Source organism: Pipistrellus kuhlii, unplaced genomic scaffold, assembly GCF_014108245.1.
Source record: "Pipistrellus kuhlii isolate mPipKuh1 unplaced genomic scaffold, mPipKuh1.p scaffold_m20_p_15, whole genome shotgun sequence".
Classification (NCBI taxonomy): Eukaryota; Metazoa; Chordata; class Mammalia; order Chiroptera; family Vespertilionidae; genus Pipistrellus; species Pipistrellus kuhlii.
Genome location: NW_023425460.1, coordinates 28,310,464 through 28,328,212, shown reverse-complemented (window position 1 = coordinate 28,328,212; position 17,749 = coordinate 28,310,464). Strand labels below are relative to the sequence as shown.

The window sequence follows — 17,749 nt, the reverse complement described above, 5'->3', positions numbered from 1 at the left end:
AATGCATGTTTAAGAAACTTGTGTGCCCAGAGTTGTACATATAAAGAGTTTGCGAAGGAGCTCAGGGTTCTGGAATGCCATGAAGCTGGGTGAGGAGCAGGGAATTGGCAGCCAGCGGGCCCAGGGAGCAATGGGGTCCTGTGTGTTGTCACCTGGCAGCCTCTGCTGACTATTTTAAGACAAAACCTTTTGGTTCAATTGCTTCTTTAGGAAATCTGGCTGAACATTCTAGTCATTTTATTGCCCCTGTCCTCATAAGACACTGCATGGGAGTAGTTTGCTTCATTAAACAAAAGCAATCACTGGCGATCCATGCTGGAATTCCACATTTGGGGTGTTTGCCATTAGTTCTGTGGGAGATTGCATGCACCATGCAGGCCGCCATGTTCTAATGGACAAGACTATGACATTTTTAAGCTTGTCTCCTAGAATTCTTGCTCGAAAGTTCTAAAGATTACACAATTGGTGTAAAGATTACCAAATGCTAGGTGTGAAATTACCTTTTAATAAAAAGGAAATGTATTATAACTACCTTATAAAAGGGCCTGAGTTCAGGGATTATTGATTCTGGGCCTGTCTGTGTCTGCTCCAACAGTTTGGAAAATATGAATGAAATAAAGTTACCAATAACATCATGTTACCATCTTATTACTAGAATTTGGGCATATTTCCTTTGAATATATGCATGTATGTTGTTTCTTACATAATTATAATCACAAATGTCATAGAGACCTACACCCTGCAGGGTTTTGTTTTTTGTTTTTTTTTAAGATTTTAAAGATTTAAAAAAAAAGATTTCCCCCTAATCTAATGATAAGAAGTCTTTTCCCATGTTGCATGGTCCATATAGCCATTATTTCTGCCCCTAATGCAGAAAGGGTCAGAGGAGCATAGCTCCTGATGCAGTGTGCTGCAAACAGCATACCGTGGCTGCTGCACAGGAACAGGCCAGCGGCTCTGCATCTGTCCGCATTGAGTATTAATGTTTTTAAGTTTGTGGACTAATTTAAGAAGCAGGAAAATGGTTAGTCATTATTTGAATCTTTTTGTTTGCTTGCTTTAATTAATCAGGTTAAGTGAACATTTTCTCATAGATCTGTTCGTTGCTTGCATTTTTTCTTCTGGGAATGATTTCTTCATGCCTTTTAAATATTTTTCTTGGTAATAAATACGAATACACTATACAGTAAGGACATTAAACCTCTGTTAATATATAAATAATAAATGATTACAGGCTATCTCCTTAATTGTCTGAAGTGCAGATAATACTGCATTCATAAGACTTGAAGCTAATTTGGGCTCTTATTTGGTTGTTGGCAACTTTCTTTCTTTTAAATGTTTTTATTGATTTTAGAGAGGAAGAATCGGTTGCCTTCCACACACTCCTCATGGATATCGAGCCTGCAATCCAGGCATGTGCCCTGCCCAGGAATCGAACCATGACCTCCTGGTTCATAGGTTGACACTGAGCCATACCAGCAGGGCATTGGCAATTTTCTTGGCAGAATCAACTTTGTATGCTGACTTAAAGGCTCCATTAGGTATAAAAGGTAAAAAAAATATCTGCAGATTTATTGGTAGTTAACTTTCTAGCCCAGCGGTCACCAACTTTTTGGACCTCATGAACCACCAGTGGTCCACGGACCAATGGTTGGCGACCACTGTTTAGCCCTCTCCACATGGACCTGGGAGGAGAGTGTGATGGTTTTAGTGGGACTTGGGCATGGGATTTATGAATCCTGTGGTTGTAAATAGGTCTCATTAAAATGAGTTTCTTATCACTGTAAATTTTAATGGAGATTTAAAAACAAAACTAAATCAAAATAAAAACCTGTAATATTGTGGGGCATGTGGATCTGGCTACTTGGATTGGCCTTAAAGTTTGGGGAGGTGAGAGAAGGGGCATTAGAGGAAGTAACAAAGAGATCAAAGACTCAGAAATGGGAAACCTTGTCGGTGCTCAGTAGGAATAACACATGTGGAACACATGGAGTGTAGAGCTTATTGAGTATATGGGGGAAATGAGACTGGGGAAGTAATTGGAACCTCATCTGACAGTGTTTTTCTGGTACATTACAAAGTTTGGACTTGATGTTTTAGACTAGTATTTCCCAAAGTGTGACATTTGAGGTGATTTGAGAAGGCATGTCATTGAACATTTAAAAATGTTAGTGTTTATTCATTCCTTGATTCTATTGTATTTCCCATGCATAGTTCATTTCTTTTCTTTCTGTGCCCCTTAGGTCAGATTGCTAGCAGAAGGGATACCCATCGTGTTATGTTTCAGTGGAATATGTCTGTCTCCCTATCACTCTGATAGCCTCAAAGTCAACAGCTGTGTCTGATTCATGTTGAGTCCTCTAGGCCAAACACTGTCCTAGATGCTTAGTAGCTGCTAAAGAAATGCTGTTTGGCCTGGCTGGTGTGGCTCACGGCCCAGCCGTTATGGCTTAGGAGTTGAGCGTCAACACAGAAACCAAGAGGTTGCTGGTTTGATTCCCATTCAGGCCACATCTCTGGATTGCAGGCTCGATCCCCAGTAGGGGGCATGCAGGAGGCAGCTGATCAGTGATGTTCCTCTCTCATCAGTGTTTCCATCTCTGTTCCTCTCACTTCCTTTTTCTCTAATAAACCAATAAACACACACACACACACACACACACACACACACACACACATATATATATATATATATATATATATATGTATGTGTATATATATATATATATATATATATATATATATATATATAATTTTTTTTTTTTTTTTAAGAAATGCTATTTGAATGGTATCATTGGATCTGTGATTTAGGTACATTATTTTCCCCTAGGAGTCTCACCACCTTTTTTCTTTTTGCCCTGTACTACCGAGCCAACCCCTCTGAGCTCATAGGGATCCAGTAGATGTTTTTTTCCCATTGAAATCTGACTCAGGACCTCTTCCACTGCTAAAGATAGAATTTGGGAGTACTGGACTTTTAGGGTGATTCTGAGCCTTATTAGGCTATTTTAATGATCTAGGAATGAGGTGATGGACTAGAATGGTGAACATGCGGATGGAAAAGCAGAGATGGCTGGGATACATGAGTCATGAAGATGGAAGAGATGACAAGACTAGGCAACTTATCCACTTTAGACAGAGGGGGTGGCAAAGGAAAGAGGAGAAATTAGTGCACTCAGACACATGGGAGGGACAGATACCCTTTCCACCAGTATTAGTTGGGTGCTGACCCCGTGCTGGATGCGTTACTAGATGTTAGGATAGAAGCAAGCAACACTCTGACCTGCCTGAAGGTGCTCACTGTCTGGTAGGCTTTGTGTATGAGGCCTGACTGGAGCAGTAGAGACCAAGAGGGAAGGTGGGGAGAGATGGGTGATGGCCTTGGCTGGTCCTAGTAGTTTATCGTTAGAACTTTGCATTGTTTGGTGAGTTATGGGGCAATACCAAAAGGGAACATGGCACTGTCCAGTAATCAGCTGTGGAGGGCTGATTCTTATCTGGAATTCAGATTCTGTTGCCAGGTGGCCAAAGGTGCCCCGAGGAAGTTAGAAGAGGGATAGGAAAGTATTTTGATTGGAGGACTATAAAGCAAGACAAAGGGAAACTTTTTCTGAATCTGTTTTTGCACCTAAATACCAAGGGGAAGATTATTTTTCTGGCTTACAAACTTTTTTATAGCCACAGAACCCATTTATCCAAGGAAAACTCAGGAAGCATAAGTGGATGAAATCGGTAAAAGGACAGCTAGCCTGGTTGAAGTGAAAGGTAGGGAGAGGGTGGGCGGGCCCCGGCACTGTAGCCTGCGGAGACTCATGGAACCTCCTTCTGAGATGAGTGGAAAACCTTGAAAATGGGCTGTGTAGCTTGCATGGATTCTCTGGTTCTAATATTCCAGATGAAATCCTCAGGGAGCAAGTGTGTCCTTGGAAAGGAATGACGACCACCAACTCAGGGCCCTCTGGCTCTTAAACTCCCGGAAGACCCCGGAGGCCCCTTCCTAGAGGCAGGTACTTGTGGTTCACGGTAAACCGGTCCACAGTGACCCTCAGAAATCAGGACCCCAGAGCGTTTGTGGGAGGAGGAAGGAGTTAACTGTCCTCAGTTCGGTGGAAAGGTCAGCGAGGCCCTGATCAGTGCGGAATGCGTTGGGCTTGGCCGTGTGCATGCTGGAAACCTTTCTGAAGGCCATTTCAGATAATTGGTTAGAACGGAAACTGTGTTGGAAGGACTCCAGGAGGAAATGGGAGGACATGGGGGGTGGCCTCTTTGGTGTGTTTGCCTATAGCTCCCTCTCCAGAAGCATCGATCTCTTCACGGAAAGATTGTGCTTGTTGTGTTCTGAGCCCCTAGCTGTGCTATGGGATTCCAGACTGGAGTTAATGTCAGGGTCGAGTTTATCCTAACTTCCTCTCCATGCAAGGAAGTGTTCATAGCACAGTGTTTGATCCTTTCTGGCTTTCTGAGGAGCCTCTGCACCCTCTCCAATAACGTAGAGAGCGCACTTGGAGAGAAATGACATTAATAGAGATTGAGAAGAGGATGAGCTATGGAAAAACTGGAGAAGCATGGCTTTGCTGGTGGTTGAAAGCAGTAAGTTTAAAGCAGTAAGGCTCTGTGGGCTGTTCCTATGCTTTTCAAGCCTTTGGAAGTAGCTACAAATATATCAAGTCCCAGATTGCATTTCAAAGCTAGAGTTTAACCAGAGTTCGGTCAGGGAGCTAGCTTTCTTTTAAGCATCTGCAGTGGAGTTAAGGAGGGTCTGGTTATCTTGAAGATAAGACTCCAAAGTAGGTTCTGAAGGCTAAATAAAGACAAGAACAAAGTTCATGATAGAGCACCCACTGTATCCTTGCTCCTGAGGATGACATCTGGTCTCCACTCCTGTAACTTACAGTCCTTTGTTAGAGTGTGTTTTGGGGGGAGGGGTCATGAAGATAAAATTCCGCAGTGCATAGGAGAAGCTGGAGCATGCTGTGTTGAGAGGTCAACCAAAGGCTCATTCTCTTCCACAAACTTTCACTGGACCTTGAACTCACTCTTAGAGGCAAACTCAATTCTTCCCTAGTCACATATCCCTGAACCACCCATATAAGGACTTACTTTCCTTCCCCAACAAAAACCCATATTTAGTTATTGGATCCTATTTCAGCTGGAAGCGGGAGTATAACTTTTGCTTTTCAGTAATTATTCATTCTGTGTCATCTCAGAATTATAGGGTCGTGGAGTGAGGGAGGGACCATACCGAACTGTTAATTATCCAGATGCGTTCTTAACAAGTCTGGCTACTTCACATCTTGTTCTTCTGGTGGAATGTTTATGTGGATGCTGCGATGCTTTGACCAAGTATGGTAGGTCCCATGGCCCAAGGAGGGGAGTGGTGACTGGACCCTCAATGGCCCACCCAAGCTGGGATATTGTGTAGGTTCCTGCAACCCACTGGGAAAAAGATGTCTGGTTTTGTCACTAGTTGGCACTGTTCATCTTTTTGGCTTTTACCCAAAGGTTCCCCTTGGAGGGGACACATGGGAGAAATTCCAAAGAGGTGCCATCATGTGCACAACCAAATCAGCTCTCTACAGTCTACAGCTTAGTTTTAAAACAAATATTAAGTGTCATGGATTTTTTATGTAAAATAAACTCTCACATTCTACAATACATATGATTGTAATAGCTTGTACTATCTATAATAATAAAAACATAATATGCTAATTATATCTGACGTCCTTACAGACAAAGCCAGGGCTGTGAGGGCCGACCCCTTGCATGAATTTCGTGCATTGAGCCTCTAGTGTCTAAATAAACAGCAAGGACTGGATTGTGACTTTCTAAAAGCTCTTGGCGTTCTTCTGGTCAGGCTCAATTTGTGCAGCTTCCGGATGCAGCTTCGCTGACAAAACCATTTGCTGAGCCACATGGGATTCAGATCTGGCTGGTCTTACTGCAGAGGGATGAAGGTCTTTCTTGGTCAAGGTTTTTGGGTTGCAAACGATCAGAAACCACCTCTGGTCACCTCACACTGAAAAGGGATTTATTGGCAAAATCTCAGATAGTTCTGAGTTTATGGGAGGCTGGGGAATGGCACTCAGAACAGGACAGGAATTCAAGGAGGCTGAGTTGGCTGGAATCAGAGCCAGAATCAGTCTCTGGAATAGTCTGGATAGGGTGTCACTGCTGTTGCCACCCCTGTTGCCATCCTTGGCACAGCTGCCACTGCCATTCTTGCTGCAGTTTTTATTTTAAACGACCACTGCAATTTTGTGTCACCTGCTGCAGATTCAATCAATCACCAAGTGACAACAACAGAGCCTACTCCCCCAGAAGTCTTTGTGTGTACTCACCTATGCATCATCATTGACACCTACTGTCATACTAGTTCTTAAAATGTCAAAACAGTGTCCTACCTACCAGCCTGGGCCCATTCTCTTCCAGCTTCTTACAACCAGCCACTGCATGGTTGGCACCTGGCATAGGGAGAGGTGCCCTGAGACTGCCTTAGCTGGCGTCTGCTGTGGTTATGGACATTGTGGCAAAGTGATGGATAGTTTTTGGGTATTAGCCCTGACCATGTGTACTTAAGATTAGTTTGTAAGTAAGAGGGGCTGACACTTAGAAATCGCCAGAATCTATATTAAAAATATAAAACAGCAAAAGGCTATCCACTCATTATGTGTGAGACGAGGCAGCCTTTGTGTTTGGTTCATAGAATGTTTCCATTCATCTCTCCCCTACCTAAGAATGCTGTTGTGCTATGTACTTATTTACAAAATTAAGATGAATTAAACTAAATTATACAGAGGGAATTGGTAAATGAATTATGGCATGTTAATACTATGAAATACGATATAGCCACTAAAACGATGGATTTAATGACTGTAGAAGTCCAGGAAATGTTCATGAAATATTTAATTTAAAAGTTAGAACACAAAACTGCCCAGACGTATGGTTACAAGTATTTAAGTGTTAGGTGAATAATAGATGAAGGTAAAAAGGACTGTAAAGGAATAGAAGTTATTTCTGTTAAGATAGCTCTGTGATTGAATAATACCATTTCTTAAATAATGCTTTAAAAATAAGTAAAACCTTAACATAAAACGTTGATTACCAAAATAATGTTTTGCATGAAAATGTTTGGATGCTATTACCACAGCCCTTTTGGTCCTGGGAAGCACATTGATGTATCATCAAACCAGGGTTGGAAACCACTGGGACATGCAAAACACAGGTTGTGTTCTTGACTGAGAGGACACGTTTCCGCCGCTTAGAGAATGACCCGAGGGGGCTGTTGAAGGTCATGGGTCATCTCAGGTGTGTTGACAATGACAGAGGCAAAGTTCGTGCTGATTTGGGCTGCAGAGGACTTGGAGTGATTTCCTTGTTGACTTGCGCATTCTGCCCCATCAATTCCAAGGACAGCAAGGCAGCCACCTAAAAAGGAAACAGGTGTCCATGTTGGAAAGGAAACTAAAGCTTGTCTCCTTGTACAGAGCCTCAGGCCATACCTTGACCTCCTTGCTACAGAATGTACGGGCCTGGGAGTTGATTTCCTCTACATCATTGCTTATCACACCCTAAAGGGCAGAGGGACCATCTGGGGATCTTTTCAAAATGCAGATTCTAACTCAGTTGGTGTAGATTCAGAGTTTTCTGCGTTTTTAATAAGCTCCCAGCTGATGCCAGTGCTGCTGTGTTCAGACCACACCTGCAGTAGCAAGGTTCCACTTAACGGTACCCTGAAGACATGCTTTACAGATTGCCTTGCATATGTGTTCAGCAACGCCTGGCTATTGGGAATATGTGTAAGACCTGTGCTTTGAGCACCACAAAACCACTGCTGGAAGAAACTAAAGACTGCAGAAAGGGAGAGATTGTCTATTCTCATGAACCGGAAAATGCAACATGCAAATTTAAACATGGTTTAAATTTCCCCCAGCTTAATCTATAGATTCAACATGATCACAATAAAAATTCCGCCAGGCTTTTTGTTCTTGTTTTTGGTAAAATTTGAAAGATGATTCTACACTTTATATGAAAATGCAAAGGACCTAGAAAAGCCAAAACAATTTTGGAAAAAAAAAACAACGAAGTTAGAAGACTGATGCTACCTGATTTTAACACCTACTATAAAGCTATAATAAGTTATTGGATAACAAACTCAAGACACTGAGTTATTGGATAAAGACAGATCAGTGGGAAAGAATGAAGTCCAGAAATAGGCCCACATATTTGTGCCAAATGCTAAATTGTGTTATGCTGAGCAAGAGAAGCTGTACAGAAAATTACATGCACTATGATACCATTTACATGAAGTTCTAAGAAAGAAGAAACTAGTGGCATTACTGGTGATGAGATCATACTAACTGAGAGGGTTATTCATTTAGGTGTCAGGGGTGAGTGCAGTGCCTAAGTGCCTGGCTTTCAAGTCAGGCTGTCTGGGTTCCAGTAGCAACTCTCTGTTCACCTCTCTGCGCCTCGGTTTCCTCATGTGTATGAATTAACACAGTGTTAGTGCTTTCCTTATAGGGTCATTGTGAGAATCAAGTGAATTAATATAATTAAAGCATCTTGAACATTTCCCTATGCTTTATAAGATTTATTTATTGCTGCTACTCTTATTGTTATTATTATTAACCTCCAATAATATTGTGATTTCACCTTTCTCCTAAAACTTGGTTCTTTCCTCCACCCTCTCCATGACCCATGTGCACTCATGTAACTCTAGGGTTTTATTTGTATATTAGAGGCCCAATGCACAGCATTCATGCACGGGGGGAAGGGGAAGCGGTAGGGGAGAGGGAAGGGGTCCCTCAGCCCAGCCTGCGCCCTCTTGCCAGCCATGAGCCCAGCTTCTGGCTGAGTGGTCCTCCCTCTGTGGGAGTGCCCTGACACCAGGGGGCAGCTCCTGCATTTCAGTCTGCCCCCTAGTGGTCAGTGCACATCATAGTGACTGGTCGTTCTGCTGTTTGGTTGATTTGCATATTAGGGTTTTATTATATAGGATTAGAGCTGTGTGGATAGTATTGAAATCAAGTACAGGCAACAAAACTGTGGCCAAGATAGCTGAGTGACATGCCCACGGTCCTGTTAGTACGTAGCAGACCAGTAGCTTGGCCAAGTTGACTCCTGGTTCAGCTCTGTTTTATCAAGGATACATGTGTTGTTTTTTCCTTTTCAATGCGAGCCACAGGGACTTATCTCAAACTTGCCATTTATCGGTTTCATTGTGTGATTTTGTTTTTCTGCAGAGCAGTGCCGAGCCCCATTTGCAGAAGATTTGTCCTGTCACCACCATGAGCTCTGGTAAGTCATTTAAAAACCCTTTTCTTCTGGACAAATCTACAAAACTGGGCAGTTTCCCCAGATTTCCTACTTACTCTGAAGGTTCCAGCTACATTTCATTTTTTATTTTTGAGACCTGGGTAAGTGCCAGAGCTTTGTCATAAATCGTCATCATCAATATCATCACAGGCATTTTTGAGGATTTATTCTCTACCACGTGACAGGAACTATGCTATACACTTTACATGCACATGTCCTCATCTTTGTAATAGCTTCCTTTCTCTCTATTTTTAACAACTTTATGGAGGTATAATTGGCATTCAGTAAACTGTGGATCTTTTAAATATACAATTTGATAAATTTTGACATGTATGCACCTCAATGGCATTTCTTAATCCCAGTGAGTACAGCACAAATTAAACCGAAGGACTACAATTGCCCCTGGATGCAAGCTAATCTAACCCTTCCTTCATCCAGGCTGACAGAGCGGTTTGCTCCCCTTTGCTATGCCTCTGGTAGTAAAAATCAAGACCTACACAAATGAACCTTTTTGAGTATATTGAATTTAGAGCTGGGGTGGACAGCAGGGCTAGGGAAGATGGGGAATGGAACAAGCCCCTGCTCATTGTGCAGCCAGGAGTTTGAGGCAGAGAAGTTTCCATCTGGAGATTAAGGCCTATTAGCCTCGGCCACTGAACCCGCCTCGGCCACTGAGCCCACCTCAGCCACTGAGCTTGATTCGGCCACTAAGCCTGATTCAGCCACTGAGCCCGCCTCAGTCACTGACCCTGCCTCGGCCACTGAGCCTGATTTGGTCACTTAGCCCACCTCAGCCACTGAGCCCACCTCCACCACTGAGCCTGACTAGATCCTCCCGTGACCTGCAGGCAGAGGGGATTAGGGGAATGACTAAGGGACTAGCTTATTCAGGGTATTCCAATCCTGCATTATTTCCAGCATGTTCCAGAAATCTGAGGATGAGAAACAAGTCTTTCCACGTATTTACATACAGTGCTTTTAGCCAGGTCCTAAACTGGCTGACTTGTGTGCTTAGGACAGAGGAGGGCTCTGGGTGGATTAGCTCAGGGCCACACCTTGGCTTCCTCGGGTACCACTCTGTGACCTTGGGCCTGTGATTGACCTTTCTCTGCATTCTCTTCCATGAAACAGACATCCTAAAAGCACCAGCTCACTGGGATTGCGTGAGGGTTAAGTGGGGGCATTGCTCCCTAAGTACTAGGTGGAGGTTTGGCTGGTCTGTCCATGGGTTTCCAGCTCTAATGTTCTCCTTGCGAGGGTGGACTTGCCCCTGATGCCTTCCGTGCTCTTGTGCAGAAGAGGCTGCACACCTTTTCCCTCCCAGGGGCTCAGGTGCTGCCAGCAGCTCCTGGTTTGTAACGCTTTTCTGCTTTTGTTGTCATTTTTTTAAATGTTGGCTCTGCAGCCTAATGTTGTTTTGTTCTTCTAATGTCAAAATTAGCCCAAACAGGCGTTGCTACCTACTCCTGGCAAAATAAGGGCAGAGGAAGTAGGAAGGGAGGGCCAGGCCGGAGGCGAGGGTGTGGAAGTGCCCGCGGGAGGTCTCCCTGCTTCTCCCTCTTGGGTGCGGTGCTAGAAGGAGGCTTTTCATAGCGTCCAAAAGGTCTGGACCCTCTGGCCTGATAACCCCACTCTTGGGAATTTCTGTCTTAATTCCAAGAAAACAAAAACCACCCACATGAAGGTGGGGTCTTTCTAAGTTCATGCTGTGTATTCACATGGTGGAATATTATGCCGCTATTAAAAATGGTTATTAGGAAGAAAGCTGTTCTGTGGGAAACATTTTTTTTAACCTGCTGGACAGAGCGGCGTGAAAACAGCTTTTGCTTTCTCTCCTGGTCCAGACAACACATGATTCTCAGAATTCTCCCATGACGTCCAATAGGGCCCATCTCCAGGCCTGAGAGAGCCCACACATCCCCAGCACCTCCCACCAGGTAGGACTCAACACATGTTGGGGAGTCCTTATCACTAGCCTCATGCTTCTTTCTTTCTTCCAGAATATGACGTTGGCGCTTCTAAAGCCGTGGTGAACGGGTTGGCACCAGGCAGCAATGGGCAGGACAAAGGTAAGGCTTTTAGAGGGAGGTCCAGCTTGGTACTGGGAAGCATTTCTAGAAGGGGCAGGATACCAGGGCAGGACCACCTGTCCAGTGAGAATAGCCATGGTCCAATCGGGCCCTTCACTGGACACCTGTTTCCCACACTGAGTTTCTGAGACCGTGAGCGTGATCTTGCATCTCAGGAGTCTGAGACTGCTGCTCCCCACTGTGAGGTGACTTATTAAAAACTGTCCCTTGCTCACAGGGTGTTTCAAATAGCAGATCAAATACACAGACAGAGGTGTGCCTCCTGCCTCCTGCATATGGCATTTATCAGCCTGAAGTTTTCCTCACCGGCATTTCACCTCCATAGCCCTGACCCTGAGACAAGAGCCTTAGTTGCTGGAATAAATTATTTCCGTGGCATTCATTTCATGCACATCCTCTCATATTTTCGGTTTTAAAAAACATTAGGATGAAAGATTTAAGTGTGAAATGAGAGATGGATAAGATGACCTTTGAGGTCCCATTTGCCCTGTCATCTCTCATCCTGAATATCTCGATGGGGCTGCCTGAGTACCAGGCAGCAGGGCCTCCCGTGGTACTTCTGCAGCGAGGGAAGGGTTGCAGTGATAAGATACGGCATCTCATGAGGTCCTTTGTCCTTATGGGTGTGTCTAGAAAACATAGGCATTGTATGATCTGCAGGACTTATTCCTGCTTCAAATCCTGGGTGCCAGTGATTCTCTCTGTGTCACCCACCTAATTTTAGGCTAGCAGAGAAGGAGGGCAGGAGTCCTATCACTGGGCCTTTAAGTAACTTCAGAGAGTTTGACAAGTTTGGCTTTCATAATTTTAGGCCGGCTAAGCCAAGAGTTCAAGGCCAAATGCAGAGTCAGAAGGAAGAGCTGGAGAGGGAAGACTTAGAGAGCGGAGGGGCGGGGAGCGGGCCGTGGTTTGGGGCGGTTCCTCTGGCAAGAGGTGTCCTGCTGCCGGCCTGTTCTTGCCTCCCTGCTGGCCGCCCTCCTGCACTCAGGGGGTGGGGCTGTGTTCTCGGGGGGCCCTGGACAGTCGGGCGGGGTTGCTCCAGGGGAAGTTAAGGGCGGTGTCTGTGGAGTGGCTCCAGGGTAGGATTTGTCCTCCCGTGAGGAGCTCGGAGAGGGTGGGCTCTGATGCTTTTAAAATCTGTGGTGCCAGCAACACCATCCCTGTGAATTCACTTAAGGAAGAGGCTCAGGGGTATGGGGGGAGGCGGCAGATGGGGGTAATTTCTGTTCTCTCTTCAGTAAAAATCATCTTTGGTTGGGAGGAGGAGGCAGATGCAACCCACAGGTCATCCTGGTGGCCCAAGGAGGTCCCTGAACCCAGTGCAGGGACAGAGAGCTCTCGCCTCAGCTTCTTCCCTTGAGAGCCCGGTGACTCTGAGCAGCTCTCTGAGCCTCTGGCTTCTTCCTCTGAAAATGATAACATAAAAGAAGTCTCCCACCAGCCAGTCTCCCCGCTGGTCTTACAGAGCAGTGAATAGACAGGATTGCTGCAAAAACATGTTTGTACTTTCACACTGGCAGCCCTTGCTGCGCCCCATGAGTTATCCCAGCTCTTCAAGCTCAGCCGGGGTCAGATCCCGGGCTGCGCACTTGGGTGCTGCCCTTGTCTTGAACGTGCACTTGGACACTTGGCAACCTCCTGCCCGAGAAAGGGTGGGTTGAAGCAAGACCATCTGCTGCCCGACAGATGGGGGTTCTGATTTGCTTGGGGACAGAGAGCTATACTTGTCAGAGCAGGCTCAAGACCCCAGAAGGTACGATTCTATGGAAGCCGTTGAGATGGCTGAAAGAACCAGGCAACTCACAGACTGGTCCCTTTGCTTCCTCCTCTCACCTGGGGCCGGAGCCATAGCTCTCCTCGAAGCCCCTTCCCCCAACCCAGCACAGACACCCCAACATCCTTTCAGGGGCCCTTGGACCTTGATTCTCTCCCCTTCCTCTATTTGCCAGGCCATCTGCATCTCTAACTCTTGGCAAGTTCCTGGTGTGGCAGGAGGTACAGAGACACTGACCAACTGCACGCGGGCTCCGGTAGGAGGGAGGGTTCTGCCGTCTTGGCACAGAGCTCCAAAGAGAGAAAGCAGGTTATTTCACATCCCTGCATCTACTGCTCTTTCTATTGTTCCTTTCATGTGGGCGACTTCCTCCTATTGTCCCTGCCGAGTTCCTCAACTGCCTGAGTGTTTCCCAAATGTCCTTCCTGGAGGCACCATTCACCCTTTTGTGTTTGCAGCAACCACCGACCCCTCACGCGCACGCTCTATCTCTGCCGTTAAAATAATTCCTGTGAAGACAGTGAAAAGCTCTCCAGGCCTAGTACTCCCTCCAGGTACCTCTCCTTGGGCTGGTGTCTTCTTTTAATTGTGAGCAGATCATGCATGGTGTTTCTTCTTTCCTTCTAACAAAGATTGGAGGCTAAATCCCTGCATGCTTAGGAGCCATTCCTCCTCACTTCCTCGGTTGGTTTCCTTTGTGTGTGTGTGTGTGTGTGTGTGTGTGTGTGTGTGTGTGTGTGTTTCTGTGAGCCAGCCAGTCTGGAGACAAACTGACAGCTACCTTGTGGCCCCTGCCCTCTTTAGGAGAAGGGTCACCCAGAAGGTAAGCATTTACTCTGTGCAGGTCTGAGGTACAGGGTCTTCTTAGGCTCTCCCTGGAGGGGTTCAGCTCCCAGTACTTCCTTAGAACTCCAGTCTCCCCGAGAATTCATGTGGCCGCACAGGGACCCTCTGAACTGGGCTGACCTCGGAAAAGAGGCTTCGCTTCTCTCTGCCTTCCACAGGCCTGGGGATGAGGTGGACGTCCGAGCCCACCTCCTGTCCACTGCCCACCTTACACTTGACCTCATAATCCCAGGCTTGAGGATTTTAGGTCAGCGATCCCAGCTGGGCTGTGGAATTCAGTTCAGCTCAGCCGCACAGAGAAAAGGTGAGCACGCGCGCCTGCCAGGGCTGTGCTCTGCGTGCGGCGCCTCCCGGGCCGGCTCTCCGGAGGGGGAGCAGCCGGCTCTTTTGAAGCCTGTTTTTGAAATGCTTCTCAGTGCGATTCTGAAGGATGACCCGGGCCTGTTAATAGGCCGTTGTCAGCTGCGGAGAGGTCGGGACCCAGTGACGGCTCAGCTGGGTGCCGCGCACATTGTTCAGGGGAGGGTTTAGCATTCCTGGTCCTTGGCTTTGGTGTGAATTTTCTTCATTAAGTTGGAAAGTGAGGCTCTCCCCTGGCGTTTCTGCCCAGGCAGCAGATCCCGTCTCATCTTTTCAGGGTCCTGACTTGCTGGTGCAGGTTTCCTTTTCCTTTTCCCACTAGAGAGTGATTCTCTGCAGAGAACCCCTGAATTCCTGATGTGCCTAGAGCTTTTCTAAGACAGATCGTCTGGAAACTTGAGAAATCTTTATAAACTCTGCGCCTTACTAATTGGTCAGATGTCTGCTCACCAACCTAAACTTCATTTAATAAAAGAAAGAACCCTGCTTTTATTTTGAAATGTCTTCAGCTGATATTGTAACTCATACATGTACTCCATTTCCCCCTAACCTCATGATGGGTGGTAAACCTCTGAAAATGGGGTTCATTCCTCTCCACGACCCACAAATTAATGTTCATTGACCATAAGGCTGCGTGGCTGTGAGCGGGTCCATCTCATTCCCCCAGCCATAACAAGTTGACTGCTGGCTGTTGCTTAATCCTTTAGGAGTTTTGCATTCAGTCCACTCTTTTGGGTCTTTCCTTTCCAGACATGGATCCTACAAAAGTCTGCACTGGGAAGGGAGCCGTGACTCTCCGGGCCTCATCCTCCTACAGGGACACCCCAAGCAGTAGCCCTGTGAGCCCTCAGGAAACCCCGCAATACGAAAGCAAACCAGGTGAGCCACCCCTGCGACTAGGGGCAGGTATTCAAGTCACGTGTGAAGAGCCACGGATTCAGCAGCTGCTTCCTGATTCTCCCAGGGGCCCCTGGGTCAGTCAGCTTTTTGTCCCACCAGGGACACATGGTGATCAACGCCCTGAACTGACAGGGTCCCCTTGGTTCTGGCAGAGGCACAGCAGAAGCCACCACTTTATTTTTGTTTTGACTGGACAGGTGGGCAGACACCCTGTCTCAGGGCTGGGGGCTCTGCTGACTGCGCTGGTGAGGACGGAGAGGCTTGGGGACATGGGGAGGCAGTGGAGAGATGGGCTAACGGTTAGGTGTCTCTGAGGGCTTGGCTGTGCCTAGCCAGGCAGGGCTGGGGCTGAGAGGAAGCCCGAGGGCACTGAGAAGTGCAGGCAGCTGACTGACCTGGCTCCCAGGAGAGCAAAGGAGGGGCAGGGCTCAGGCTTGGCGGGAGAGGGTTAAGGGGGGGGGGGGGGGGGGGGTAGGGAGGGGTATGACCTGGCAGCTCAGGGAGCAGGACCCAAAGAGCAGGTCTCAGACCAGTGCAGACTAGGAGCTAAGGAAACAAAGAAGCCTGTCTGAAGTCCCGCCCCCATGCACCTCGCCACTCTGGAAGCCTGGGTGTCTAGGTTTAGACCTCGGACTTTGGGAGCTGGTAGATCTGTGTTCCGGTCCTTCACCACCTGTTGGGTGTGCGAGCTTGGGGGATATGGTTAGTCTCTCAATGCTGGCAGTCTCACCTGCACTGCCTGCTGTATCCTTGTGAGGTTGAAGGGCGGGAGGTGTTTTGCACCACACCTGGTAGCATGGAATGGGCTGCATTTGTTGCAACAGTTGAGCCAGACATGGGCCCCTCATCCACTGCCTTGGTAGTGTTTTCATACCCTGGATAAGTCACACCTTTGAACACATGTGAAACCTGAGGGGCCTGGGCAGATGGTTTCCAAGCCATTCTAGTTTCAAATGCTCTGTAACCTTGGGAAGACGTGATTATTCTGGCCTCTTTAGAGAGAGCTTTCCGTAGCCCAAGGGTCCTGGGAGCTGGGAAGCGCTGACATTGAGGTTCCACAGGCACTGTCAGGATCGGGCAGGACGGTCCTCTCCACTCGGTGGGGCCATGGGCGGTCCTCACACTTGCGTTGCATCAGAATCACCTGGATAAAAACACAGGTTCCTGCGCCCACGTCAGAGCTTTAGAATTCCTGATTCCCACCCGAAGGGCTAGGATGCAGTCTCAGGTTCTGCATTTCTGACAGGTTCCCAGGTCATGCTGATGCTGCTGGTCCGAGGATCACATTTGAGAGCTACTGCTACAGGGGATGGGAGTATCTTAAAGGAAGGAAATAGGGGAGAAAAGGAATTGGGGTGATGACTACTCCCTTGGGACCAGAGAGGAAAGGAAGGGGGCGTGAAAACTCTTTGGCACAGTGGGGAGCAGTGTGTGGTGATAGAAGGGAATTAGACAAGATGGGGATGGTCAGGGCCCAGCATCCTGGGAACTGCTTTCTTTCTGTCCCAGCCACCCGTAGCAAGTGCCGAGGCAAATGTCCTAGGGCGAGACCAGGCTGGAGTGTGACTGCTTTTCCCTTGACTAAGGAAAGTGTGAGTGGCCTCCAGCACTAAAACTCAAAAGGGGCTTCTTGGCCCTAGATTCCTGAACTTATGCCTGACTCTCACCCCACTGCTGTTTGCCATCCATTCTCATCTCCAGGAAAGGTGGGGCCAGGAAGTGAAGGCAAAATAATTTCTTCCTAAAACAAGTCTAATACAACCTCGTCAGGACTACTTGGGTATATCCAGCTCCCAAGCTGGAGGACGTTTGGGGAAGAGAGAAGCCCAACTGCTGGTTAAAGAGAAAAACCTTCCTCCCGCCCAATGGCCCAGTAAAACAACCTGTCACCACCTGGCCCTTTCTCTGGTGGTGAATGAGAGGTGAAGGGAAGGAGGAGCCTTGAGCTCCCCCTGGTGGTTATAGCGTGGCACTATCAATGCAAATGTTCTCTTTTAATTTATTGATTTTAGAGAAAGAAGGGTAGGGGAGTGAGGAGAGAGAGATCAATGTGTTCCACTTATTTATGCATTAATTAGTTGATTCTTATATATGTACCTTAACAGGGAATCAAACCCTCAACCTTGGTATATCAGGATGACACTTGAACCAACTGAGCTACCCACCTGTCACGCTGTCAGGAGGCTTTCACTACAAGACTGTGCAGTTATTTGAGTCACTTTAGAAAACTTTCTCTAGTCCCCAAATAATTCTATGTCTTATACATTTATAACAGCTATTTTGGGTGATAAAAGATCATGTTTTAAAATGCAAAGACTCTGAAGAATTAGGGGATAGCTATCAGTCATTCACACTTTACGGTAAATCTTAGTAAATTATTTTCATCCTCGTAAATTGAGGTCACTGAGTCCAAATTATTCATTCAGCCATTCACTTAGCATCATCTCTGTCAGACTCTAAGCGA

At 46.7% G+C, this 17,749-nt stretch overlaps 1 protein-coding gene across 50 annotated transcripts in view; it reads left to right on the top strand.

The window, feature by feature from the left end:
* The window catches only part of SORBS1 (sorbin and SH3 domain containing 1), a 210,608-nt gene that overhangs the window by 96,066 nt on the left and 96,793 nt on the right, over positions 1-17,749 (top strand). For 30 of the 50 annotated variants that reach the window (XM_045581918.1, XM_045581922.1, XM_045581920.1 and 27 more), the window contains exons 3-6: positions 9,243-9,297; positions 11,316-11,384; positions 13,638-13,733; positions 15,136-15,264. In XM_045581918.1, the coding sequence (XP_045437874.1) occupies positions 9,288-9,297; positions 11,316-11,384; positions 13,638-13,733; positions 15,136-15,264 (304 nt within the window). In that variant the 5' untranslated portion in view covers positions 9,243-9,287. The remainder of the gene's footprint in view (positions 1-9,242; positions 9,298-11,315; positions 11,385-13,637; positions 13,734-15,135; positions 15,265-17,749) is intronic. The other 20 variants (XM_045581921.1, XM_045581924.1, XM_045581943.1 and 17 more) reach the window with 1 other exon arrangement.